At 37.7% G+C, this 27672-nt stretch overlaps 1 protein-coding gene across 7 annotated transcripts; it reads right to left on the bottom strand.

The window, feature by feature from the left end:
• Nucleotides 1-8653: 8653 nt before the first annotated feature.
• Nucleotides 8654-27338, bottom strand: P2RY10 (P2Y receptor family member 10). Of its 7 annotated transcripts, XM_063804392.1 has the most exons (5): nucleotides 26873-27039; nucleotides 24501-24549; nucleotides 20029-20171; nucleotides 13190-13228; nucleotides 8654-11867 (listed from the first exon to the last, which is right to left on the bottom strand). In XM_063804392.1, exons 4-5 carry the CDS (start codon nucleotides 13198-13200, stop codon nucleotides 10835-10837), a joined length of 1044 nt encoding a protein of 347 aa, XP_063660462.1. In that variant the 5' UTR covers nucleotides 13201-13228; nucleotides 20029-20171; nucleotides 24501-24549; nucleotides 26873-27039; the 3' UTR covers nucleotides 8654-10834. The 7 variants fall into 7 exon arrangements, with proteins under 7 accessions (XP_063660462.1, XP_016799573.1, XP_063660460.1 ...); XM_016944084.3 differs by lacking the exon at nucleotides 13190-13228 and having other exon boundaries at nucleotides 26873-27150; XM_063804390.1 differs by lacking the exon at nucleotides 20029-20171 and having other exon boundaries at nucleotides 26873-27061.
• Between the last annotated feature and the right edge of the window lie 334 nt (nucleotides 27339-27672).

Here is a 27672-nt window from a genome sequence, read left to right as displayed (position 1 = left end):
TCTCAGATGAGACATTGGGTTTTGGGCTTTTGAGTTAATGCTAGAATGACTTAAGATTTTGGGAGACTATTGAAAATACATGATTATATTTTACAACATGAGAAGGACTTGAGATTTAGAGGGGCAGTGATGGAATTATATGGTTTGGATTTGTGTCTCCACTCAATTTTATTTTGAATTGCAGTCCTCAGTGTTGGAAGTGAGGCCTGATGGGAGGTGATTGGATCATGAGGATGATTTCTCATGGTTTGACACTATTGCCTTTGGTGTTGTTCTCACAATAGTGAGTGTGTTGTAGTGAGACGCAGTCATTTAAAAGTGTGCGGCACCTGCCCCCTCCCTCTCTCTTGTCCCTGCTCTGGCCATGTGACATGCCTGCTACCTATTTGCCTTCTTCCATGATTGTAAGTTTTCTGAGGCCTTCCCAGAAGTTAAGCAGATACCAGCATCATGATTCCTCAATGGCCTGTGGATCTGTGGAGCCAATTAAACCTCTTTTCTTTATAAATTACCTGGTCTTGGGTATTCCTTTATATTAACAGCAATGCAAGAATGTTCTAATAGAGTAATTTACCATGAACAAGTAGGCTTTATTCCTGGATGCAAGGATGGTTTCACATAGGCAGGTCAATAACTGTGAATCATCACATAAACAGAATTAAAAACAAAAGCCATAAGATCTCCTCAATAGATTCAGAAAAATATTTAATAAAATCCATCATCCTTTATGTTAAAAACACTAAAAAAACTAAATGTCAAATGAAGATACCTCAAAAGAATAAGAGCCATCTATGACAAACCCACAACCAACATCATACTGAATGGGCAAAGTTGGAAGCATTCTACCAAGGAAATGAAATAAGACAAGGCTGTCCACTCTCATCACTCCTATTGAATATAGTACTGGAATTCCTACTGAAAAAAATCAGCCAAGAGGAAAAAATAAAAGACATCCAAATTGGAAAAGAGGAAGTCAAATTACTTCTTTTCACTAATGATATGATTCTATGCCTAGAAAATCCTAGTAATTTTGCCAAAAGTCTCTTAGACCTGATAAACGAATTCAGTAAAGTTTTGAGGTTGAAAAATCAATGTAGAAATATCATTAGCATTTCTATTCACCAATACCTTTGAAGCTGAGAAGCAAACCAAGAATGCAATCTCGTTTGCAATAGCCAATAATGCTCATTAATTGGAAGAATTGATATCATTAAAATATCCTAAAGGAATTAATACATTCAATAATATTCCTAGAAAATTATAGGCATCACTTTTACATAGTTAGAAAAAAGCTCTAAAATTAATATGGAATCAATAAAGAACTCACATAGTCAAAGAGTCCTAGGCAAAAGGAACAAAACCAGAGGCATCACATTACCCAATTTTAAACTACTGTAAGAGGTGACAGAAATCAAAACAGCATGGTGCTGGTATAAAAATGACATGTACACCAATGGAACAGAATAGAGAATCCAGAAGTTAATACACACAGCCACACCAACTGATCTTTGACAAAGTTGACAAAAATAAACACTGGGGAAAGGACATCCTATTTAATAAATAGCACAGAAGAATGAAACTGGACCTCTACCTCTTACCATATATAAAGAATAACTCAAGATAGATTAAAGAACTGAATTTAAGGCCTCAAGCTATAAAAATGCTAGAAGAAAAAGTAGCAAATACTCTTTTGAACATTGTCCCGGGCAAAGAATTTATGACTAATCCTCAAAAAGCAAATGTAGGAAAAGCAAAAAATTGACGGTTGAGACCTAATTAAACTAAAAAGCTCTACACAGCAAAACAAACAAACAAAAACTATAAGCAGAGTAAACATATAATCTACAGAGTGGGAGAAGATATTTGCAAAGTATGCATTCAACAAAGGACTAATGTTGTGGGCAGTCAGGGACCCCAAACGGAAGGACTGGCTGGAGCTGTGGCAGAGGAACATAAATTGTGAAGATTTCATGGATATTTATCACTTACCTAATAATACTTTTATAATTCCCTGCACCTGTCTTACTTTAATCTCTTAATCCTGTTATCTTCATAAGCTGAGGATGTACGTCACCTCAGGATCACTGTGATGATTGTGTTAACTGTACAAATTGATTGTAAAACATGTGTGTTTGAACAATATGAAATCAGTGCACCTTGAAAAAGAACAAAATAACAGTGATTTTTAGGGAACAAGGAAAGACAACCATAAGGTCTGACTGCCTGCGGGGTCAGGCAAAAAGAGCCATATTTTTCTTCTTGCAGAGAGCCTATAAACAGACGTGCAAGTAGGAGAGACATCACTAAATTCTTTTCCTAGCAAGGAATATTAAGACCCTAGGAAAAGAATTGCATTCCTTGGGGGAGGGGGGTCTATAAAAGGCTGTTCTGGGAGTGTCTGTCTTATGCAATTGAGATAAGGACTGAAATACGCCCTGGTCTCCTGCAGTACCCTCAGGCTTACTAGGATTGGGAAACCCCGCCCTGGTAAATTTGAAGTCAGACCGGTTCTCTGCTCTTGAACCCTGTTTTCTGTTGTTTAAGATGTTTATCAAGACCATACGTGCACAGCTGAACATAGACCCTTATCAGGAGTTTTTGATTTTGCCCTTTGCCTTGTGATCTTTGCTTTGCCCTTTGCCTTGTGATCTTTATTGGCCTCAGAAGCATGTGATCTTTGTTCTCCTTTTCGCCCTTTGAAGCATGTGATCTTTGTGACCTACGCCCTGTTCATACACCCTCTCTCCTTTTGAAGTCCTTAATAAAAACCTGCTGGTTTTGCAGCTCAGGTGGACATCACAGACCTACAGATATGTGATGTCACCCCTGGTGGCCCAGCTGTAAAATTCCTCTCTTTGTACTCTTTCTCTTTATTTCTCAGATTGGCTGACATTTAGGGAAAATAGAAAGAACCTATGTTGAAATATTGGGGGTGGTTCCCCTGATAGACTAATATCCAGGATCTACAAGGAACTTAAACAAATCAACAAGAAAACTATAAATAACCCCATTAAAAAGTAGGCAGAAGATTTAAACAGACACTTCTCAAAAGAAGACATAAGAGCAACCAATACACATATGAAAAAATGCTCAATAGCACTAATCATCAGAGAATTGTAAGTCAAAATTACAATAAGGTTTCATCTCACACCAGTCAGAATGGCTATAATTAAAAGTTCAAAAACAGTATATGCTAGCATGGATGTTGTGAATAGGGAACACATATACTGTGGGTGGAAATGTAAATTATTACAACCACCATAGAAAACAATATCTAGATTTCTCAAATTGCTAAACATAGAATTACCATTCCACCCAGTAATCCCACTACTGGGTATATACCTACAGGAAAATAAATTGTTCTAATGAAAAGACACCTGCACTCACATGTTTATTGCAGCACTATTAACAATAGCAAAGACATAGAATTAAGCTAAGTGCTCATCAATAGTGGATTGGATAAAGAAACTGTATATGGAATACTACACAGCCACAAAAAAGAACAAAAGCATATCATCCTCAGCAACATGGATGCAGCTGGAGGCCATTAATTTAAGTGAATTTAATCAGAAACAGAAAACCAAATACTGCATATTCTCACTTATAAATGGGAGCTAATCATTGATTCACATGGACATAAAGATTAGGTCAGTTGACACTGGAGAATTGAAAAGGGAAGAGAGAGAGATAAAGTAGGGCAATGGTTGAAAAATTAACTCCCAAATACCATGTTCACTGTTTGGGTGATAAGATGAACAGAAGCCCAAACTTAAGCATCATGCAATATACCAATGTAACAAACCAGCACATGTACTTCCTGAATCCCCTGAATCTAAAATTTAAAATGAAAATAAAATTAAAAAAATAAATTCTAGACTAGACTGTAACTCAAAAGAAAAATTCTTATGTAGTCAATTATTCAAGTTTTCTATCCTTGCTTTATTTTTATAATTCTTTGAAACAGAAAACCATCCATTTCAATTAGATTTTCAAATTCATTGGCATTAGATCTGTCATAGCATTTTACAAGTTTTATCTCATGTTGGTTATTCTGTGTCCTTTTTTATTTTCTAATATTTACATTTTTGGCCTAATTCTAATTTTGATTATGTAATGTCATATGCGTAATTCCTGCTTTTTGCATCTGAGCCTTTATTACCTAGTATATAATCAACTTTTATAAACATTTCATGGATGTTGCAAAACATACACTCCCATTTTGTGTAATTTAATGTGTACGAACAATCTCTTCTGCCTTGTTGGATTTTTAAATGTATCCAAAAACCTTTATTTGTTCTGAAGCAATTGTAGTTTTTCTCTATTTACCTTATTGACTACTCATGCTTTATAATATTTACCATTTTCTGATTAAAAATAGTATGCTTACGTTTTGAAAAAAACAGAAAAATTTAAAGTAGAAAATAATAATTATCTATAATCAGGTCTCTCAAAAGTTACAAATTTTAACATTTCAATGTATTTTTCTAGTTTTTATAAATACAAATGTGTGTACTTATGGCTGAGGCCATCCATACTATAATATATTTATTCACATTTATCCTCAACTTTGCAGTGATGCAAGAGATTAAAATAAGCATTTATAAAGAGGAGTATAATAAAATGAGAGTTCAGAATTTTTAGTTTATTTTAAAAAATTATTGTAAATTGACAAGTTATAGTTGTGTATATTTTTAAAAGATTCAGAATGTTTTTTCATGTGTTTTTTGGCTGCATAAATGTCTTCTTTTGAGAAGTGTCTGTTCATGTCCTTCGCCCACTTTTTGATGGGGTTGTTTGTTTTTTTCTTGTAAATTTGTTTGAGTTCATTGTAGATTCTGGATATTAGCCCTTTGTCAGATGAGTAGGTTGCGAAAATTTTCTCCCATGTTGTAGGTTGCCTGTTCACTCTGATGGTAGTTTGTTTTGCTGTGCAGAAGCTCTTTAGTTTAATTAGATCCCATTTGTCAATTTTGGCTTTTGTTGCCATTGCTTTTGGTGTTTTGGACATGAAGTCCTTGCCCACGCCTATGTCCTGAATGGTAATGCCTAGGTTTTCTTCTAGGGTTTTTATGGTTTTAGGTCTAACGTTTAAATCTTTAATCCATCTTGAATTGATTTTTGTATAAGGTGTAAGGAAGGGATCCAGTTTCAGCTTTCTACATATGGCTAGCCAGTTTTCCCAGCACCCTTTATTAAATAGGGAATCCTTTCCCCATTGCTTGTTTTTCTCAGGTTTGTCAAAGATCAGATAGTTGTAGCCATAAAAAATGATGAGTTCATGTCCTTTGTAGGGACATGGATGAAACTGGAAACCATCATTCTCAGTAAACTATCGTAAGAACAAAAAACCAAACACCGCATATTCTCACTCATAGGTGGGAATTGAACAATGAGATCACATGGACACAGGAAGGGGAATATCACACTCTGGGGACTGTGGTGGGGAGGGGGGAGGGGGGAGGGATAGCATTGGGAGATATACCTAATGCTAGATGACGAGTTAGTGGGTGCAGCGCACCAGCATGGCACATGTATACATATGTAACTAACCTGCACAATGTGCACATGTACCCTAAAACTTAAAGTATAATAAAAAATAAAAATAAAAATAAAAATTGATAATACTTATTGCATATAAAAAAAAGATTCAGAATGTTGGAAAATATAAAAAAATACAAGTATCACAACATTTTAATTGTATAGTTATTTTCGATAAAAGGGAAGAGCATCTTAAAAGTATGAACATTTCCCATGAAATTCATTGTATTATAGTAATACATAGGCCAGTAATACAATGTTAAACATATGAGTTCTGAATTCCAGTTTTTAGAGTTAAAAATCCTGACCTTGGCCAGGCACGGGGGCTCACACCTGTAATTCCAGCACTTTGGGAGGCCAAGGCAGGTGGATCACCTGAGGTCAGGAGTTCAAGACCAGCTTGGCCAACATGGTGAAACCCTGTCTTTATTAAAAATACAAAAATTAGTCAGGAGTGGTGGCAGGCGCCTATAATCCCAGCTGCTTGGGAGGCTGAGGCACAAGAATAGCTTGACCCCGGGAGGCGGAGGTTGCAGTGAGCCAAATCATGCCACTGCACTTCAGCCTGGGCAACAGAGTGAGACTGCGAAAAAAAAAAAAAAATCCTGACCTTGTCATTTATTAGCTGTATATTCTCGAACAAGTTACTTAAACTATCTGTACTTGTTTTTCATCTGGAAAGTGGGGTTAATTATTGTATCCACCTCATGGGGTTGTTTTTAAAAAATCAGTATGATGATCTGGCTGGGTGTGGTGGCCTTTGCCTGTAATTCCAGTACTTTGGGAGGCCGAGGTGGGCAGATCACCTGAGTTCAGGAGTTCGAGACCAGCCTGGTCAACATAGTGAAACCCGGTCTCTACTGAAAATTTCAAAATGTAGCCAGGTGTGGTGGCACTTGCCTGTATTTCCAGCTGCTTGGGAGTCTGAGGCAGGAGAATTGCTTGAGCCTGGGTGGCAGAAGTTGTAGTGAGACGAGATCGTGCCACTGCACTCCAGCCTCCAGCATGGGTGACAGAGCAAGACTCTGACAAGAAAGAAAGAAAAGAAAAGAAAAGAAAAGAAAGAAAGAAAGAAAGAAAGAAAGGAAGGAAGGAAGGAAGGAAAGAAAGGAAGGAAAGAAGGAAAGAAGGAAGGAAGGAAGGAAAGAAAGGAAGGAAAGAAGGAAAGAAGGAAGGAAGGAAGGAAAGAAAGGAAGGAAAGAAGGAAAGAAGGAAGGAAGGAGAAAAGAAAAGAAAAGAGAAAGAGAGAGAGAGAGGAAGGGAGGGAGGAAGGGAAGGAAGGAAGGGAGAAAGAAAGAAAGAAAGACAGACAGACAGAAAGAAAGAAAGAAAGAAAAGAGAGAGAGAGGGAGGGAGGAAGGGAAGGAAGGAAGAGAGAAAGAAAGAAAGACAGAAAGAAAGAAGGAAAGAAAGAAAGAAAGAGAAAGAAAAGAAAAGAAAATTAAATATGACGATTCGTATAAAGTTCCCCTCACATGGTTGGATTGAATAAATCATAGCTATTCCTGTTGTATGTTTCTTATTATTCATGTGTCTGTCTGTGAAATTAATCTAGATAGTCCAAATCTCAGAATGAATGAGTAAACAATAGTGTTTACTTGCCAACAGGCTTTTGCCCCTGTTATTATGTCATATTGTTTCTCAAGATCTGTATAAGCTTTTTTATCTCCACAAACTTTATGATCCATCTTGGCTCACTTCACCACAGAAAAGTACAAATTATATACCTGACATTCAAGGTCCTCTACATTCTTAATTTCTAACTTTTACAGCCTTGTTAATTACTGCTCCTTTCTGTATTTCTAGCCAAGCTATCATATTCAGTACTAGGCACTCCTTAGCTTTTTTTCTCTTTCCACCCTTAACACAGAAGGGTTTCCAATAAGAAGGCTTACTCTTCCTCTATATTTATTGCTGATATGGTTTAAATGTTTTATCCTCCTTAAAACTCATGCTGAAATGTGACCCCTAATGGTGTAGGTGGGCCTACGGGTAGGTGTTTTGTTCATGGGAGCAGATCCCTCATGAATGACTTGGTTCTTTCTTCAAGGTAATGAGTGAGTTCTCACTCATTTCATGCAAGATGTTTGTTTAAAAGAGTGTGGCACTTTTTCTTCACTCTCTCTTGCTCCCTCTCTCACCACGTGACATGCCTGCTCTCCATTCACCTTCCATTATAGTTATAAGCTTCCTGAGGGCCTCGCAGGAAGCAGAAGCTGGTACTACTTGTACAGTCTTCAGAACACGTATTTTATAAGGGTAATTCATTTGATCAGTGGCAAATGTTATACCTATACTCTGTGGTAGTATTTAAAGCTTTTGTATTTTTATTTTTGTGGGTACATAGTAGGTGTATATATTTATGGGGTTTATGAGATGTTTTGATACAGACATGCAATGTGAAATAAGCACAGCATAGAGAATAGGGAATCCATACCCTCAAGCATTTATCCTTTGAGTTACAAACAATCCAATAACACTCCTTTTTTTTTTCTGCTCTGTCACCCAGGCTGAAGTGCAGTCAGTGGCACAATCTCAGCTCACTGCAACCTCCATCTCCTGAGTTCAAGTGATTCTCCTGCCTCGACCTCCCAAGTAGCTGGGATTACAGGTGCGCACCACCACGTCCAGCTAACCAATAACACTCTTTATTTTAAAATGTAAGGAGAAACAGCATATCCAGTCATGCATAAATGGCATTTAAGGTCATATAAATTGTTGCAAAGGTTATATTTCTCCCATTTTTTGCTAAATTCCTTCCCATTTTTGCCAAAACTCTCAGAAGTTTAAACAGTCTTTCATCAGTGTTATGAGATACTGAATGGGTTCTATGTGGATTTTGATAAGTGCCTTGCAGAGATTCGGGGGGAATGTTTAGCTTTAGTGTTGACTTTTTGAAAAACTAATTCAAGGATGTATGTTTTGATGTCTTGTTTGTCTCAAATTGTGTGCCTGTGCCAAGCATAGGAATAACTGTTAAAATTGTTGTTTATTGTAATACCTTAAAGCAATTTCACGATTTCTTGCACTGCTATGCCATCAGCTGAAGCACTGTCACCTTTTCCTTTGACATTATGTAAGATATCCCCTTTAAAATGAAAGAACCAATAGTCGATTGCTTGAATGTTTTTATATTTTTATGTTTTTCTCTCTCACCACATTAGAGATTCACATGTCAAAAAAAAAGTTCAAAGATTCCACTTAAATGGTAGTCAAAATAAAAAGCATGTTGTTTAATTTGCCAACTATTCCATAAATCCTGTGCTTGAAGCGCTACCTTTTATCAACCACTTGAAAGGAAGGAATACGAAGTGTGACTCTTGAGGATTGCGGTTCCATTTCTCCACAGACATAGCAGGGTGTGTAGTTCCAAATGGGTTTCTTCCAAAGTCATCTCCTCAGAGTAGGACTGTCTGTGTAGTCATTCTGATAATGTTGCCATTAACTACAAGCACATCTGAAAACCCTCATAAGGAAGTGCCATTAGATCCAGATTAATAAAGTACAAGGAAAACCAGTTTAATTACTTTATAAATGCATAACTCTTTCTTTTCCCAGTGAGAGATCTTTTTAAAAAAATTCTCCTTTTTTTGCTATTCATTCTTCCATAGTCACTCTGTTCAAATGAATATTCTCAGAACTACTACTTCTTTCTCCTCCCTTCACACCAAATGTCTATGCTATTTATATTGCAGACATAAAAGATAAGAGTGATGAGGTCAGCTTCATAAATGTCAACCTGATAAGCTGAGGGATTGTTTGTATTCAAATTCTTTAAAATGGTGCTGAAACAACAACCACAACATTTGAAAAAAATAAGATAAAAAGATTGTCAGAAAGAGGACACACACTTTTCTCATATTTATGACGGATAATACTTTCTGTTTCTAATGCAGATATTGTCAATTACGCTCACAGAAATCTTCTTAAAAGTTTCTAAAAAACAAATTTGTTTACAATATTATATAGCTATATTTAGGAAAAGTGAGCTTAGGCGAACTCCACACAAATTTCCAGGTTTTATAGAATGTTTATCACTCCATAGGGTTTTTTTTTTACCTACTTATGAGGTTTGTAGGACTTGTATCATGCCTTAAAATATACATTTTTTAGAAATAATGAACTATTTGAGTTTCCTATACTCCTTATCATCAGGATTCTCTACCTTGGAACAGTATTAGGACAACGCATCTATTTACCACTTAAGACCTTGTGGTCTGAAGCTTGACATGCCAAACCCACAACCCACAGGTTTTTTGGAGAATTCCAGGCAAACCATGTTGAAATGGCCTTGATCTCATGTGGCTTAGCTTTAGTCTGTCTTCATCATTGAAGGCTAATTTAGTATAGACCTAATAAATGTAACAACAAAAGCAAGGGAATAACATAAGTATATATGGTGTATTATACTGGACCAATTTTGGCTAACCACTCTTGATCCTGAGGCAAATTGCTTAACCTCTCTGAAGTTCCATTTATTCATTTGTATCGGCAACTTCCACAGGTTTATTAGGAGGGCAAGATGAGATGTTATGTGTGGAAGAGTGGGAAGGGGGCGAGGGATAGAAGACTACAAATGTGGTGCAGTGTATACTGCTCGGGTGATGGCTGCACCAAAATCTCACAAATCACCACTAAAGAACTTACTCATGTAACCAAATACCACCTGTACCCCAATAACTTATGAAAAAAAAAAGAAAGTACCTAACAAAGTGACAACCGAGAACACAATAGGCACTCAACACATTTTCAAGGAATGAATGAATTTCCATGCCTTTTCTTTAATAACAGGCTTGTGGTCCTGAAATTTATGCACATATTGCTTCAATTCTTCACACTGTCTTGCCTGTTAGAAAAATTTACCTGTTAGAAAGATTAGACATTTTTACTCTCACTCAGAATTTAAGGTCTTTATATGAAAGATTTTTTTTTTTACATCTAGGAAAAATTCACATATTTACTGTGCATTATTAACAATAACTTACTTATTGAAAAAAATTTAAGGTAAACTATTCAACTTTTATTTACATCTGTAAAAACTTGATCTAGGTTTCTTAAATAAGAAAGTGGCTTGAATTTTAAAGAGGAATCAGGTAAATCTATTTTCTCTTCCTCTCTCACGTTTTTCACACTCTGCCTTCACCATCACACCCCTGTTGACTGTGAATATTACACAAAAGTACTTATTTCTGTTTTTTACAAGGTTCAATTAAAGAAATTGGTTGACAATTCTGGCCTTTGGAAAAAGACAAGGAACGTAGGTAAACAAAGGCGTAATTAAAGAGATATCTTAATTTTAGCCAATCATTGATGAACCACTCTCCTTGCTCATGAGGCGGGAGCGGGTCACAGAATTGCCATGGCGGGATAGTTGGTCACGAAACTCTGAAGCCATAAAGTAATAAAGAATTGGATCCAAAAGGCAGCAGAGACTTGCAAGGCACAGGCAAAAAGGGTGGAAATACAGTGCGATTCGCACAACGGGACAACTGCTAATGATGGTTTCCTTTACCATGGCGTAAAAAATAAAGTTAATATGATAGGGAGTGAAGCAGATGAAGAAGACTGCAGCACACATGAACACCATCCGCAGTGCTTTCTGCCTCTCACTGATCCCTTGGAAAGCCATTGGTGGCTGTCTCAAGGATATAGTAGTTTTCCAGGTACACCATGCGATGATGATCACTGGGATCACAAATCCTGCAAGCTCAGCAACTGTAATCATCCCGACCAACGCAACTGCATTCATTTGCTTGTATCCAAGATCAGCAAAGCAGGACTTGTTGTTGTTTAAGTCTGTGCTTCTCAGGATGGGAAATGGCAAACAGGCAGTCCCCACAATGATCCAGATGGCAGCACTGATGCCCACATCGTACCTACGCTTCCAGTCTCTGGCCCTGAAGGGCTTGAGGAGAAAAAAGCACCTTTGAAGACTGATGCACGTCAGGAAACAAATGCTGGCATACATGTTGAGATACTTCAGGTAGAAGCAGAGCAGGCAAAGGGCTCTCTGGAAAGGCCAGTGGTGGCTGATGTAATAGTAAATCCGGAGGGGTAAAGATAATACATGAGCAAGGTCAGCCACAGAGAGGTTGATCATGAAAATGATGGCTTTATTTTTCTTGCTGATGAAGCGGCACAGAACCCACAAGGCTGCACTGTTAGCCAGAAGACCAGGAATGAATATGAGGATATAGGTGGTTGCATAGAGGGAGTATTGAAATTTCACATTAGTGACATTACAGTAAATCTCAGCAGTGCTGGTACTGTTGCTACCCATCTTGAATGTTTCAGTGTATTTGTCAAGGTTAGCCATGGATTTATGGTTCCTGCCCAAAGTAAAACAAAATAAAGAGTATAATGGTTAATTAGTTCTTTAGTTAACACCTAGATCTCTCTTTTATACTTACAGAGGCACAGACTATTAGAATTAGAAGAGACATGTTTACATATAAAGAATTAGAGGCTCAAGGAAAATATAGTACTGGTCCAAAGTCACCCAATGTAACAGTTAAGGAACCATAAAATTGTCCCACAACTGCCCCCCACCCCCAGATTCTCTAAGTTGTATTTTGCAGGCTAAGATGTCTTGAAATGTTAAATCTTTTATTCTGACCACAGCAAAAACAGCATAGAATTCGATTATATTTATTTTGACTCCAAATTTGTCTTGTCCAAAGCCCTGGTTAGAATAAATACTGCTCACTCCTAATTGCAGTAGTAGAAATTTAGCCTCACTTTTTAGGTTCCCTCCCTGTCCTTTGTCTGCCATTTTGCTCTTTGAGTCCTGGCTTCTTATCTTGGAACCCCATCACTTGAAAAATTTTCCTGCCTCCTTAAGCCTGCATTGTCAGTGTCCCGGCTGATCTTCAAGACCTGAGAATGTGGCCTCATTATTCTATCATAATAACTTGTGACTCTAGGTTATCCTGCAGTTTGTCTCTCTCCCTAGGCTTGGGTATCCAAATTTACATAAAAAGCTTTAATAATACATGAATTTAGAAGCTAAAATAGAGTATTTTCCTTCATATAATCTTGGAGGGGAAAAGACCAATTCTACCTCTAAGTAGAATCCTGTATTGGTGTGGCAACATTCACATGGCATATTATCCAACAGTCACAATACTTTGGGCACTAGCAATGCTTGTGGGCACTAGCAAAACAGGGCCATTGAAACCATTTTTGAAGACAGTTTAAAATGTAATGCTTTCTTTATTCATTAAAGTAATCATTATGAAGAGATTCCTTCTTTTTTGGACTTCCTTAATCATATTTTATGATTTAGTATGGTTTTTATTATGTGTTGTATTAAGGTATAGAGAGAGTAGAGTAATCTTTAGAGATTATCAGAGGCTAGGCATGGAATTATGCTGATTGCCTGCAGATAAGAATGGTAGGAGAGCAACAGATTCCTCATTTTGCTTTAACTATCTTGTAGAATTTCAGACTGGGAAGGACCTTTGGAAATCATCAAATTCACTCTCCACATAATATAGATAGAAGCAAGGCCCAGAGAGAGGAGTTTATTATGGCCACACAGCTATTAATGGAAGATCTGAGACTCGAAATGGGAGGACAAGGGACCTTGCTTCTATGCACACCCTTCTCCTCATCTTTGTTTTTCTCCCCATGACAAAGTTCACAAACATACCTTCTGTGCATATTGCAGGAATGTTTACTGTATTTCGAGCTAGAAGTGGAAAAAAAAAACAATGTACTGAGGTTGTTTCTCAGATGGGGAAGGGTTTCTGTTGTTTATTGTTTTTATTTTGTTTTGTTTAAAGTAAGTTTACAAAAAGCAAAGAAGTAACCTGGTTTTAGATTCTCCTCATGAGTAGCAGAATGGCTTCCTGTCATATTAAGTCCTGCTCCAGGAAATAGAGCTGTGCTAACAAAAACAGAGCCTCAAGTGATGAATTCACAGATAAAAGAGTGTGGCTGTTATGAGCTGCTGTTACTGTAAATAAAACTTTTGCTTTCCCCCATTCTATTCCATCTCCCTATTTGCCTTCTTATTTGTGATACATCTTAAACAGTCATGCAGTCATCTTGCTTATGTATGTGTTACTTAGAATGGAGGGTGGAAGGGACTCTCACAAATGGAAAGGCAGGAAATAATTATCATGTGGTGACGATCAAGGATGTATCCCAAAATCTGTAATGGATGTTTTCAAGTGTGTTTATTTAATTTAATTTTCACAACTGTCCTAAGATGTAGGAACTATTATCACCCTATGATCTAGATTAAAAAACTGAGCTTCAGAGACATTCAGTAAATTGCCTTAAGTAGCAAAGCTAGAAAATGGTAAAGATAGGATTTACTATCATTCCTGGCTTGCTCTGAAGCGTGTGGTATTTCCACTATGCCACTTTCCTCTCCCTGACTAGGAGAGACTACTTAGTAGAATTTGGCTGTCTTAACTATCACTCCACATGCCTTTGCATGCTCATAGCTTAGCTCCCACTTGTAAGTGAGAATACCTGGTTTTTGGTTTTCTACTCCTGTGTTACTTCACTTAGAATAATGGCCTCCAGCTCCATCCACGTTGCTACAAAAGACATTATTTCGATTTCACTGTGACATGTGAAGAGCACATTGTGGCAGAACCATTCTAATCCCATAGTAGGAACTTATATAACACTAGAATTCGTCTAGTTGGACAGTCAGAATAGAAGTAAACACCTGTCCCTACTTATGCCACACTGTTCCCACCCTACCACCTACTTTGATTTTAGTGTTGGCACTGCTTCTACTATCAACTATTGTCCACACACAGGCAGTGAGAGAGCAAAGAAAGAACCATCAGTGCATTACAATTTCAAGAACTAAGAATTGTTCATAACCTTACTCTCCTGCAGTCACACTTCCACTTTTGCACTTAAAAGAAATGGCTATTTGTTTTAGCTTCACTGGTGCAGAAAGTTTCACTTACAAAATGGGCATGTTCTGTTCACACCTCCCTGTTAAATAACAGAGCCCAATTATGCCAGAACAGCAAGCTAGAGGTCAAGTTTACACCTTTTTTTATTTTTTAAATGTGGGTTCTTATGCTTCTGCAATTCACAGTTCATTGTGAGCGTAGAGATTTGCATGGCTTGTTTCCAAAAACCTCTTTTTTGCTTCAGACTGAAGGGAAGGTAAGAAGGGCTTTTTTTCCCCCAAATCTTCTTAGTGACCATTAGATGTAAAATCCCCATGATGAGGAGAGGCAGAAGGTATTTATTTGGGGTTGAGCAGAAACATAGACTCTCTTAGAGGGAATACTTAGCTTGCTATGGACAATTGTGTCATTTCTGAAATATAAGAAAGGAGAAGCTAAGAAGCCACTAACAAGAAAATCCTGGATGGAAGGACTAAAATCAGAGTATATTCCTTCTCTCTGTTCCCTCACTCCATCCCTCTGTCTCTCTCTCTCTCTCTCTCTCTCTCTCTCTGTGTGTGTGTGTGTATGTGTGTGTGTGTGTGTGTGTGTGTGTGTCTTTCTCTTCCTCTGTCTATCTATGAGTCTGGCTCTATTGTTGCCTACTTGTGGGCAGTTTGCTCCCTTTGTGTTGCCAATTTCTCTCCCCTCCAATCTGGACATATTCTTGGTTCCTGTCTCACAGGGATGTGGGATTGGTGATTCATTCCTGAGTCTGTGCTTCCCTTTTCAGTCAGTGACCTGACTCCCCTCCCAGACACTCAAGCTAGAAATTAGGGAGTAATTCTGACCTTTGCCACTATATTTCCTCCCATAGACAATAAAAACCCAGAAAACCCAGGTAATTCTTCCTTCCATGTAAAATCTTCTCTAACCTATCTCCACCTCTACTGTCACCATCCTAATCCAGGCTGCTGTCATCAACCCTATTGGCTATTGCAACAGCTCCCTTACTAAACTGTTTACATTCCAGTCCTTCCCCTAAAGTTCATTCTCCATACCATGTCTAACATTAACATTAAGTATGACTACCACTTATTTGGGGCTGCCTTTTATTTACAGGCTAAACACTTTATTCATTATCTCATCCATCCTCACAGGAGTCCTATGATTATTTCCACATTGCAGATGAGAAAATTGAGGCTCAAAGAGGTTAAATAAGTGGTGCTGACGTCACAAAATTCACATCTCTGGTTCCTTTTAATCTCAATCTGTGGGTCTAAGAGACCTTAACCACTCACTCGATCTAGGTAATCCTATACATCATTACACACTCTCACACTCTCTGTTCTTTCTCTTTTTAGCATCAACATTTGTAATTTAGGGTTTTTTTTAATTTGTTTGTTGGTTATTACCCTCACTGTGCTCTTAAGTCCATCAGTGCCACAAAAAGATCTCCTTTGTTCATCACCATATAGCCAGGACTTAGCCTAGTAAGCATTCAAAGAACATATAAAAAGTATAATTGAACTGAACTGCTTAAACAATAGTTCAAAGTTTCTGTTTAGAAGTATTAAGCATAAATTAAAAACCTTGATATATCAACTAGTACATTTCTGATGCCGACTATTTCCCTAAAATGTTGTCTTCTGACTTGGGCTTCTCCTATCAATATTCCCTGCACCTATCCTTTTCACCTCAGAAAAGCAATACCTGTAGAGACCTGAGAAAAGAGAAAAGAAATCAATTTAGAAATCACAGGTGGTCAGACATATCCTATGGGTAGAAACTAGCATAGTCCAAGGTCTCAGGGTACCATCAATACTATTATCTGGACCTCAAGAAAAGGACAGCTTCATGATTTGCTTTCAAAGTTATCTCAACCTTTTATTTTTCTTGGTTGTCATTCTGTGAAGGAAATCAGAAAATGACTTGTTATCCACCTACACATGGGAGTGAGGAGGCTGCGTCTGTAATCACTAAAGCTCTCTGCATTTGAAAAGAAAACATAAAGGGAAATAACTCTATTTACTTTTCCATGGCTTTTTGAGGACTTTGGCTGCTTTAAAGCCCACACTCAATCAGCATATATTCAATAAGCCCCATCCTATGAGCTATTTGCTAGGTTCTACGGAGAATATAGAATCATCCACAACGATCTGTGTCCCTGAGAAACTTCCTATCTTTTAAAGGTGAAGGAAATAAAAATATTTTACCCTAAAATATATTTCTGTAAAATATTTTGAAATGATTGCCTCAGGGCTCACAGACTGAGGTGGGGAAAATTTGCATTTGCAAAGAATCTCCATTAATGTAGCCATGCCTCCCCGTTCTATGCTTTTCTCAGATCCAGGAGAGATTGAGCATCTTTAAAAGTTGGAAAAGAAACATTTACCATCTGTTCTCTCTGACAGAGGTTTCATCTATAACAAGGCCAACTCTGTTACCAAGCCTCTTACTTCCTTCCTCCAATAACTTGTCTTGCCACCAAAAACTGTTTTTGAACATACTCTGAGTTCACATTTATTCTGTAATTTCAAGATGGTATATAAACTTTTCTTACCTATTGGGAAATTGAGTCTTCATTCTGAAGGCTCATGTATATATACTTTAAATAAATTTGTATTCCTTATCTCATATTAATCAATCTGCCTCATGCCAGTGATTTTGTAGCAAACCTTGAGAGGGCCAAGAGCCTATGGTCCCCATAGGGGTAACATTTAAAAATCTGTAACATCACAATCAGTGAATAGCAACAATTGAAGTGAATGGCACAGGTGATGAGAATCCCTCATGTTGGCACAGCATCATTCCTGTGAATTAATTAGGAGAGATACCAGTACTGTTTTAGCTGCTAAAGATAACATATAGGATTTAAATAGAATAATGGATACTTTAGGAAATGTGAGGTAAACTTTAACTTTATCTCTTACCTCATCACCATCTTTATTTTTCTCTCCACCCCGTCCCTGTCCCCGTTTTCTGCCGCTGATGGAGAGAAAAATAAAGAGGGTGGCTGGGGAAGAGATAAAGTTAACCTCACTTTGTCTGAATTATCGATTGTTCTCTTTAAATCCTAGCGACCTTTCAAAGGTGAGGTCAAGTTGATCTCTTCAAAAATTCTCCATAAGCATGACCGTTTTTACTGGTTATTATTAGTATAATTCATCTGAATCTTAACAGTTTGTGATTTCATCCAAGTAGACATTCTGCTATGTGGGTGTCCTATATGCTAATTGCAAAGGATGATGGAGTGGAATGGGAAATTCCAGAGAAAAATAATCCATGGTTGTTGCCTTCAATAAGTTTACAGTCACATGTGATAGCCATAAGTAACTAACGATAACGGATTTCAGAAACATTTCATGAAAGAGGTAACAAAGACATTTCTGTGGAAGCAGAAATAAAGCCTGCATAGAACGGAAAGACTGGAAGTCAATTTTTTAATAAGCAGTTTTGGGAATGGGCAGGATTTTGGAGAAGAAAAGATCGGAAAGGTTTCCAGGGATGGATAAATAACATCCAAGGTTTCCAAAGTATAAAAATGAATGATATATCTAAAGGAAAAATAATAATTCTATTCCACCTGGTGAATAGGATAACATGGTGGGGAGGGTGAAATGAGAGGTATGATTGAAGGAAGGTAGTGAAAGGGAAAAGAGACTATAAAGGTAGATGGTACCGGGTCATGAAAGATTTTTAATGACAGATTTTTAATGCACTTCATGATGAATCATCAAAGGATTCTGTGAAGAGATGCGATATCACCATACTTGTGTTTTAGAAAGATCAGGTTGCTGGCCAGGTGTGGTGGCTCACACCTGTAAACCTAGCACATTGGGATGCCCAGGTGGGTGGATCGCTTGAGCTCAAGAGTTTAAGACCAGCCTCGGTAACATGGTGAAACCTCATCTCTACAAAAAAATATAAAAATTAGCTGGGTGCGGTGGCACGCCTATGTGGTCCCAGCCACTCAGGAGGCTGAGGTGGGAGGATCGCTTGAGCCGGGGAGACAGATGTTGCAGTGAGTTGAGATTGCACCACTACACTCCAGCCTGGGTGATAGAGCAAGACCCCATCTCAAAAATAAATAATACTTTAAAAATGAATACATAAAAAATAGAAAGGTCACGCTGGCAACCATGTGGAAGATGAATTGAAGAAATGGGACACAGGGAATCCAAATCACTTTGGGAGTATGTAGGAAGACCAACAGTTGAGGTTTGCCTGTGACTGAGGGTTTTTTGGGACATAGTATTTTCAGTGCTAAACCTGTGACAGTCCAAAGCAAAGGGAATAGTTGGTCACCCTATTAGATTAGAATTTAAAGTAAAAGTCAGATATGGAATTGAGCAATTTTGAAGACTGCTTGAGGAGTCAAAGATGATTTCATTTATAAAACATGAAATGTTATAAAAAAGGTATCACAGTTTTGCACTTTTCCAAAGCAACTTCATATGCAGCAACTAACAGCATTCACTTCTGCTGATGATCTGAATCCATTAACCTATTTCTTATTCCAATATTTTTCAATTTTGTACTATCTGCCAACCCTCATCAATTCCTAACTCTTCAAATGGTTTTCTTTCTCTAACATAATGACTGAGCTTCACTACAAATTGCACTATACTAACTTGCACCATACATTTCCAGAAACCTTCAATATCTAAATGCTTCCATTTCTCCTAGTCTCACATAGCATCCTCCCTCATCTTATTTCCTCCTGTGTCTAACCCAGATTAAATAGTTGGCCAAATTATCCACTCTTACACAAGAATACACAACTTCTTTGTTCTCCATTCTCCTGCTGCACCAGCCTGGCAAGGCCCTAATCGCAGGTTAAGTCCACAACAGGTTTTCTTTCTTACTATCCAAATGGCTCAATTATCCTGTTGAAATACTAGTGTGTATTTGAAATGGCACAAATGGAAATTAATGATCTCCAGTCTAAAATTATTTTCCTCTACCCTCTTTTTACATGAACCTGATTAGTATCTTCTCCTATTCCCATGGTGGCTAATCAGCCCCTTTTCTATTATGCTAAAGCTTCTTCCTCTCTCTCCTGCTCCCCATCCACCACTTTTCTCGGAAGACTATTTGTTTTAGCCCTCAGCTCAAAGAGTAAATTGAGATTATTAGGTGAGAAGAAATCAACTTCATCTACTGTCCTTTTCTAACACACATAATTTTATTTATAGCAGCACTCTTCTTACTTCCCAACACAGCTGTCCTTCCTGCTGCTCAAGATGAATTATCACACTCTTCTAACCTCCCTCAGGTTTCTCTTTCATTGATTGTTCCCTTTCACTCCTAGAAAATCATGGTTTTCTACACTCTCAGCTAGAGCTTTTTCATCAAGTCTCTCCAACTCCCAAAGTAATTTTCTTGTCTACGCACCTTATTCTAGCTCTTTGTTGCCTTCCTGCCCTTCTCTCCATAGTTGTTTACACCAGTTTTTTTCTTTTCCTCACTTTATATCCATTCTTTAATGCACTTCAAGGTGGCATACATGTCCCCACAACCTCACTTCAGTCAGTACTTCTGTGGCTTTGAATTACCCAGAAAGAGGTGAGAATAGAATTCCCAGTGCCTCCAATGCCAGCCTTACAGAAGTAATTACTCTTGGTACCTCTAGTTTGAAGTGCTCTGTCCAGGGTACATGCTTCCTATTCCAAAGGTCAGGACCATTAAAAGAGATGCCTTTTCACTTGAAAGAAGGGTATGTTGGTGAGTGCCAAATCCTGAAGGGAATGACCAGCATAGAGTTTTAACCTAATAAGAAAAGCAGAAAAATCAGCCACCATCTCTGAAATAACAGGATTCACTTACAAAGTGTGTCTCTAAATACTATACAGCCATAAAAAGAATGAGATCATTTCCTTTGCAGGGACATGGATGGAGTTGGAAGCCATTATCCTTAGCAATCTAATGCAGGAATGGAAAACCAAACACCACATGTTCTCACTTATAAGTGGGAGCTGAATGATGGGAACACATGGACACATGGTGAGAAACAAGAAACATTGGAGTCTGTTGGGAGCTGTTGGGTGAGAGAGAGCATCAGGAAGAATAGCTAATGGATGCTGGGCTTAATAACTAGGTGATGGGATGATCTTTGCAGCAAACGACCATGACACACATTTACCTATGTCACAACCCTGCACATCCTGCACATGTACCCCTAAACTTAAAATAAAAGTTGAAGAAAATATGGACAAAAAAACAAAAATCAAAGTATGGCTCTAAAGATGTTCCTGATAATAAAAATGGCACGCACAAAGTTATGACTAAAACTCCATCATATTCCTTTTTTACCTGGAGCCCAACTCAGAGGTCAATATTTTACTTCTGTCTCAATATCGCATCTCAACTCCCATTTTTTCCTTACATCGGGCAACCCTACTCTCACTCCCCTCTTCTTCGAACACCTACTGAATTTATAGGCTGCACTGTGAGAAGGTAAGACTACAGAGCATAGGCACATATTAGCAGAGCCTTAGGCATTTTTACTTGTAAAGTCTCTCCCATGAAACACTCTCCTAAACAACAGCCATAATCTTTCTCCTTTCTGCTACTGAAGAAAATGTGGTCAAAGCAAGAATAATAAGGTTTTAGTCTAAGAAATCTGAACACCTAAGAGCTTTAAAGAAGGCAATCCAGCTTTCTTTTTGAAATCCAACAGGAATCCCTTAAACTTAATTAGGAATTTGATCACTGAAAACTTTATTTTGTGGAAACAACTAAATGTTTTCTCAGAATACAAAGGTATGGAAGGTCTTTAAATATGATTCATTGGAGCTGAGCCCAAAATCTTACTAGATACTAATACCATCTACCCAAAAGCAGCTGCTCTTCCCAACCAACTAGCTCAACGTTGTGGTTTTCACAAAGTTACAGCCAAACCGAGCTTATATTATTATGGCATCAGAATTTATATTAGTTTCCTAAGTCCCAGTGAGGAAATTTCCACATCCTGTCAATAACTAGCTAAGTGCTATTCACGTTACCTCTAATCTTTGTAAGAATTCTAGTTAATTACTATTATACTCCTTTACAGATTAGAAAATGGAGTCTCAGCAGGAGTAAGTGACTTTCTGCAGTCAGAGTTATGATTTCAGCTTTAATAAGGCTTTTCATAAGCCCAGAAAGCTAAAGTTATTTTTAGCTGAATAACTTATTATATGGACAGAAACATATTTTAAAGTGGTATTTCTGTGGATAAGACTGTTCCTCAGAGATAAAAAAGCTATTGTTTTCGGTTCTAGTTCTAGCAGTTTTATGCATATGCACTATGCATATATGGCAAATTGCTGCCCACCAGGTGTCAGGATAGGATTATATCAAAACCAGCATTCTTTATGGAGTTGTGCTTATGAATTCAAATTGTAACAAATCTGTAGATAGAAGTAATGGAACAATTTCTTTACAACAGGAGTGATCTGAATAGGACAAGACTTGCTGTAGGATACAGAAGACTCAAAAGCAGTATAATATATAGAAAAGTGTACTGGATTTGTAGCTAAGATACTTGGATTTCAGTAATATTTATATACTCTTTGTGCTGCTCTGATACGCTCTTTCCCTTCTGTGAGTTTCATTTCCTCATTATTAAAATAATATGATTTCAACTAGATGGCCTTTAACTCCCTTCTAGCTCTCATTTGGCATGATTTCATGAGAATTCCCCCTCTGAACCCTGCTCCTAACTAATATCATCACCATTGACACTGCCACCATTTATGCAGTTGGTACCAACTCCATAAATCTTCACTCTCAATCTTCCCTGTCTTTTCACCACTCATCAGTAAGTCACTGGCACCACTAAGTAAACATGTTTATCAAATTTACTTCTCCATTTTATTTGATGCTGAAGCCTGTCTGTGGGCTTGTCATCCTGGGAGGGGAAGATAAAATTAAACAGAGAAAAAAAGTTGCTGATGGGGGCCCCTCCCACTCTCTAGAGGATAACTTTTACATGTCATCTGGGAACTTAACTTGCTTTGCCTCATCTTACATTTTTCTTTTATTTTTTAACCACTAAATTTCACATGAATTATCCAAGCCAATCTGATCTCCATGACCCCGGTGTTCTTCATTCAGCCGCTTACAACCAGAAGCAAAGAGTAGCAGCTAGAATTGGAAACTCTGCTGTTTCCTGAATAAATCTACATCAACTCCAAATAAGCCTGGTTGACATCAGATACACACAAATTTGGACACATTCTGCAAGTATAGACATTTTCTTCTGTTAGAGGAAGTGAAAATTATTTTTATCCTTAAAATGAATTAAAGCAATTAGACCATTAACAAAACAACAACTTAAAGTTTGAATTTGAACTTTCATGCAGGAATATGTATTGGACTTTCAATCATTTAGGAAGGCGGCCTAATTAGATATCATTTTTGCAGCTGTGGCAGCATTTTATGGGTGGAAATAATCATGTTCTTTGGAAGACCTGGTATCATATCATGTCTCAATTGTCGGTTCTCTGGCCTGAAACAATTCACTTCATATCACCAGGCTTCAGTTTCCTCTTTTGTAAAATTAGAATGTTTCCTGCCACATAATTTGTTTTGAACATTAAAGAAAAATGTGTCTGAAAATAATAATCCGAGTAAATAGACAACCCACAGAATGAGAGAAAATATTTGCAGACTATGCATCTGACAAAGGACTAGAAACTAGAATCTACAAGGAACTCAAACAAGTCAGCAATAGAAAGAGAAATAATCCCATTATAGAGTGGGCAAAGGACACAAATAGAGGTTCCTCAAAAGAAGATATACAAATGGCCAACAAACACGAAAAAATGCTCGACATCACTAATCGTCAGAGAAATGCAAATTAAAACCAGAATAAAATAGCACGTTACTGCAAGAATGGCTATTATTAAAAAGTGAAAAAAAAAATAGATGCTGGTATATATGTGGATAAAAGAGAAAGCTTCTACACTGCTGGTAGAAATGTAAATTAGTACAACTTCTATAGAAAACAGTATGGAGATTCCTTAAAGAGCTACAAGTAAATCTACCATTTGATACAGCAATCCTACTAAACACAATTGCAAAGATGTGGAATGAATCTATGTGCCAATTGACTAATGAGTGGATAAAGTAAATGTGGTGTATATACACTATGTAATACTCCTCAGCCATAAAAAGGATCGCAATAATGTATTTTTGCAGTAACTTGGATGGAGGTGGAGTCCACTATTCTAAGTAAAGTAACACAGGAGTGAAAAATAAAAAAACAGATGTTCTCACTTATAAGTGACAGATAAGCTATGATTATGCAAAGGTATACAGAGTGATATAATGGAATCTAGAGACTCAGAAGGGGGTGGTTGAGACAGGCTAGGCATAAAAATATTACACATTAGGTACAATGTGCACTACTGAGGTGGTGGGTGCACTAAAAATCTCAGAATTTACTGCTATATAATTTACCCATGCAACAGAAAAAAACACTTGTAGTTCAAAAAATATTGAAATAGAAATGAAAAAAAGAAAATGTGTGTAAAAGTACCTATTTTCATGTCTGATACCCAATAAGTATTAAATAAATGTGAGTTCATTTCCTCTTTATTTGTACACAGAGTCATCTCCAAGGGCCTTTGGTTGGATCCTGTACATTTCTGGATTTAGAAAATCCCCTAAGAAGTGTAGTTGTAGCAGAGGACTAGAATATCTAGAGCAGTAATTTTTAAAGTTAAAGGGTAGAAAATAAGTGTTACTTGATAAAACATATTCCTTATTATAACAAATATATTTGGAAAACAAAATAAAAAATGTCATTATTGTTTCTACAATACAAACTGTGAAAGTACAGATCTACAAAATCCTCTTAACTGTTGGGCACTTAGTACTTGGAAAATGTCAATGTGATGGAGCAGATTTTTCTACAAGTCCAGGGTCTGGTCCCTAGGAAGGCAAGTTCACAGTAACCTTGTAGTGAAATGTTTATGTTTCTCAAAGGGAACCTTGGGTTTAAAAGATTGAGAAATGCCAACTGAGTGTCATTGTCACTGTGGAAATTAGATTTCAGAAAGTTTTATCTTTTTTCTTGCATTTTCTCATTTTTAAAAAAGGGAAATTACTTACAAAGCATTTGCCTGTGGTCTAAAAGTTGAAGCTGTCATGATAACATTACCTGAAAGAAATATAATGGCAATTGGGAAAGGATACTCAGTTCTCTTGGAGATCTGAACTACATTTCCAGAATGTCCTCTCTAGATAGATTTCCCTATTATGGCCCCATTATTCACCACTCCATAACATTTAACTATTCTTAGGTATCTAACAGCCTAACTCAAATCATTGGATTGCTAGGAAGGAAATTAGGAACCATCTATTCCAAGCCCTCTCCCATTATAATAGATGAGATTATTGAGATGCACAGAAATGAAATAACTCACCGAAGGCCACACCAGTCATTGGCAGAACTTGAACTATAACACAGACTTCTGACTCCTTATGTGTTGATCTATCTATTTGATCACTCTACCTGTGATGTATATGAACTGATACTAGGAGAAAACTTCCCCACAAAATATACTGATCTGAAGAATAAATAAACCTTTTTGCCAAAAGCTTTTAAAATAAATCATAGACCCCTGGGGAACCATTGCCCTGATTGTTAGCGCTTTTAGAAAGTCTCATTTTACTATAAACAGCTTTGTTCTCTTTGCTTGAGCCATGACAGAGAGCTATAGTATAGATAGGCAGCCTATCTTTTTTTTTTTTTTTTTTTTTTTGAGCCAGAGTCTTGGTCTGTCTCCCAGGCTGGAGTGCAATGGCACAGTCTCAGCTCACTGCAACCTCCATCTCCCGGTTTCGAGCGATTCTCCAGCCTCAGCTTGCCCAGTAGCTGGGATTACAGGCGCCTGCCACTGCACCCAGCTAATTTCTGTATTTTTTAGTAGAGACGGGGTTTCGCCATGTTGACCAGGCTGGTCTCGAACTCCTGACCTCAGGTGATCCACCTGTCTCGGCCTCCCAAAATGCTGGAATTACAGCGTGAGCCACCAAGCCCAGCAGGCTGGCCTGTCTTTTAAAACCCCAACTCACTTATTTCAAACCAAAACAACCCATAAATGTGTTTATTCATTTGATGTCTTCAGATTTGAGTAGTCTGTACAACTTGAACTCTACAACTTTCCCAGTTGAGCCCCAAAATAAACTGCATTTGGCCAAAGAATCTGTGTTCAACAGGAACCATCGCAAAAACAATTGCCCCAAATGTGTGATCTGATTTTGACTGTAGTTTACACCATTTTCCACCTCAGTATATCTGCATATCACCTACTTTCATAAGTGATTAATTTTACTGTGCTGCAATTGCTAAGAGATAGATTCTCCAATTAATATACATCATGATGACTCCACACATCCATTTGAACAACTGAAATAAAAATATTCTCACTTGCAGGATTCTTGGAACTGAGCCTACTCCCCTGGAAAGCACAGCCAAATCTGGTATCATTCTATCCAGCCTTATCCTGGTTCCAAATGATTTGGCACAGTCTCCCTTCAGGGACTCCTTAGCTGAAAGTCTCCTTTTGATTTAGTGATCTTAGCTCAGAAGGAGAGAGGTGCTAGTATTCAGAGTAATAGCAATAATAACTGAAAAAATGAGTGCCTCACTCATGGGCTTTGCTATCCAGTAAGGCTGAACTTCGGTCAAAATTAGCTGTCAAAGGATCAAGGAACCACTCTGACCAGACTCTGAAGTCATCTGGGATACTTTCTCCTTTCCTAACCTAAAAAATGGCAGGGTCACAAATAAATTTACAGTATTCTCTGGGAGATGCAAACTGCTGTAGGAAAAGGCAAACATGAGTTTAAAGACACAGGTCCTACATCCACCTATACCACTAACAACCTGAGTGAACCTAAGTGTCTTCACTTCACTGGCTCTCAGTTTCCCTGACTGTATTGTGAGGGATTTGGATCTCTATGGGCCCTTTCAGCCCCCAGAATCTATTATCCTGCTTTCTACTATTTGTCTCAGTATCTCTGAAAGCTAAATTTTCCAAAGCAAGGATTTTATACCCAAAAATCTTCCTTCACGATGCAGCTGGATAAATTATACACCATAAAAAATTAAATTGACTTTTATTGGCCAAATATGTCAAGTTGTCCCAATGAGTCTCACTGAATATACTCTTCTTACCACTTTGTGCCATCTTCTCTGGTCCCACTCTATAAAGAGCCCTCATCAAAGAGTGAGCTGCATCACAGACTCCATGCTCCTGGCATAATGAAGAGGACTGATGGCATTAACGTTAACTTTGGACTCTGGTCAAACTCAACGGTAATTATCTTTGCTCCTGTTGTAAGATGTCTGAGATGAGAAACCAGTGACAATTTTAATACAGACACTGGCCCCACATCCACCTCTGTTCTGATTTTTATGATCACACCAATCTTCCCACATGAAACCACCAATCCCCAGGTGCTAGGCATTAACTTACCCTGGAGCTTAGCTGGGATAAGCACTCTTGTTTCTTTGCAGGGAGTAAAGGGTAGAAAGCTTTACTCTGGCGGCATGGATCCTGCTGATAACTGACACATTTGTTGTTGAAAGAGGAAGTTGAGTTTATCTGGTGTCTCACCACAGAAACCTTATTTGCACAAATGAAAGGTAAGTCCCTTGAGCAAATGACGTTACTCAAATTTTATTTCTTTTTATTTCATTGGTGCAGAGAAATTCAAATAGCAGGGAGTCAGAGGCTATGCATACTCACGCAATGCCTATATAACAGCCTTCCTCACCCTATCTCCTTCCTTGACAACCGACATATCTAGATTTTCACTGATTCCAGTAGGTTCCATGGTAAGATGAAATTTTCAGGAAAATCTAAAGAGTGTTTACCTAGTAACAAGAAAGCTACAGCTTGTGCAAGCCTGAGGGGCAAAGGCTGAGGAAACCTAAAAAATACAAGTCAAAATTAGAAACAGTAGAAGTACCTTTGCTTAAGTTGTTCCCTCCATCTGGAGTGCCCCTCTCCCAACCCCTTCATCTCGAGGCTCACAATTTAACACATAGTTTCATTATTTTTGTATATTTATTATCCCTTTACTAGACTGCACACTGCTTGAGGGCAAAGATCATGTCTGATTCATATCTGTATTCCCAATTTGTCCAGCACAAGGCATTTTCATGAATTGTTATTGAATGAATACATATGGGAATTAATAAATAAACAAATGCTCAAAGAATGCATGAATAAGTAAATGAACATTATTGATTACGGGGTCTCCCTCCAGTGTA

This window comes from Pan troglodytes, chromosome X (genome assembly GCF_028858775.2).
Source record: "Pan troglodytes isolate AG18354 chromosome X, NHGRI_mPanTro3-v2.0_pri, whole genome shotgun sequence".
NCBI classification, from domain to species: Eukaryota; Metazoa; Chordata; class Mammalia; order Primates; family Hominidae; genus Pan; species Pan troglodytes.
The sequence above is the reverse complement of the archived record's forward strand: the minus strand, read 5'-3'. Positions and strand labels throughout refer to the sequence as shown.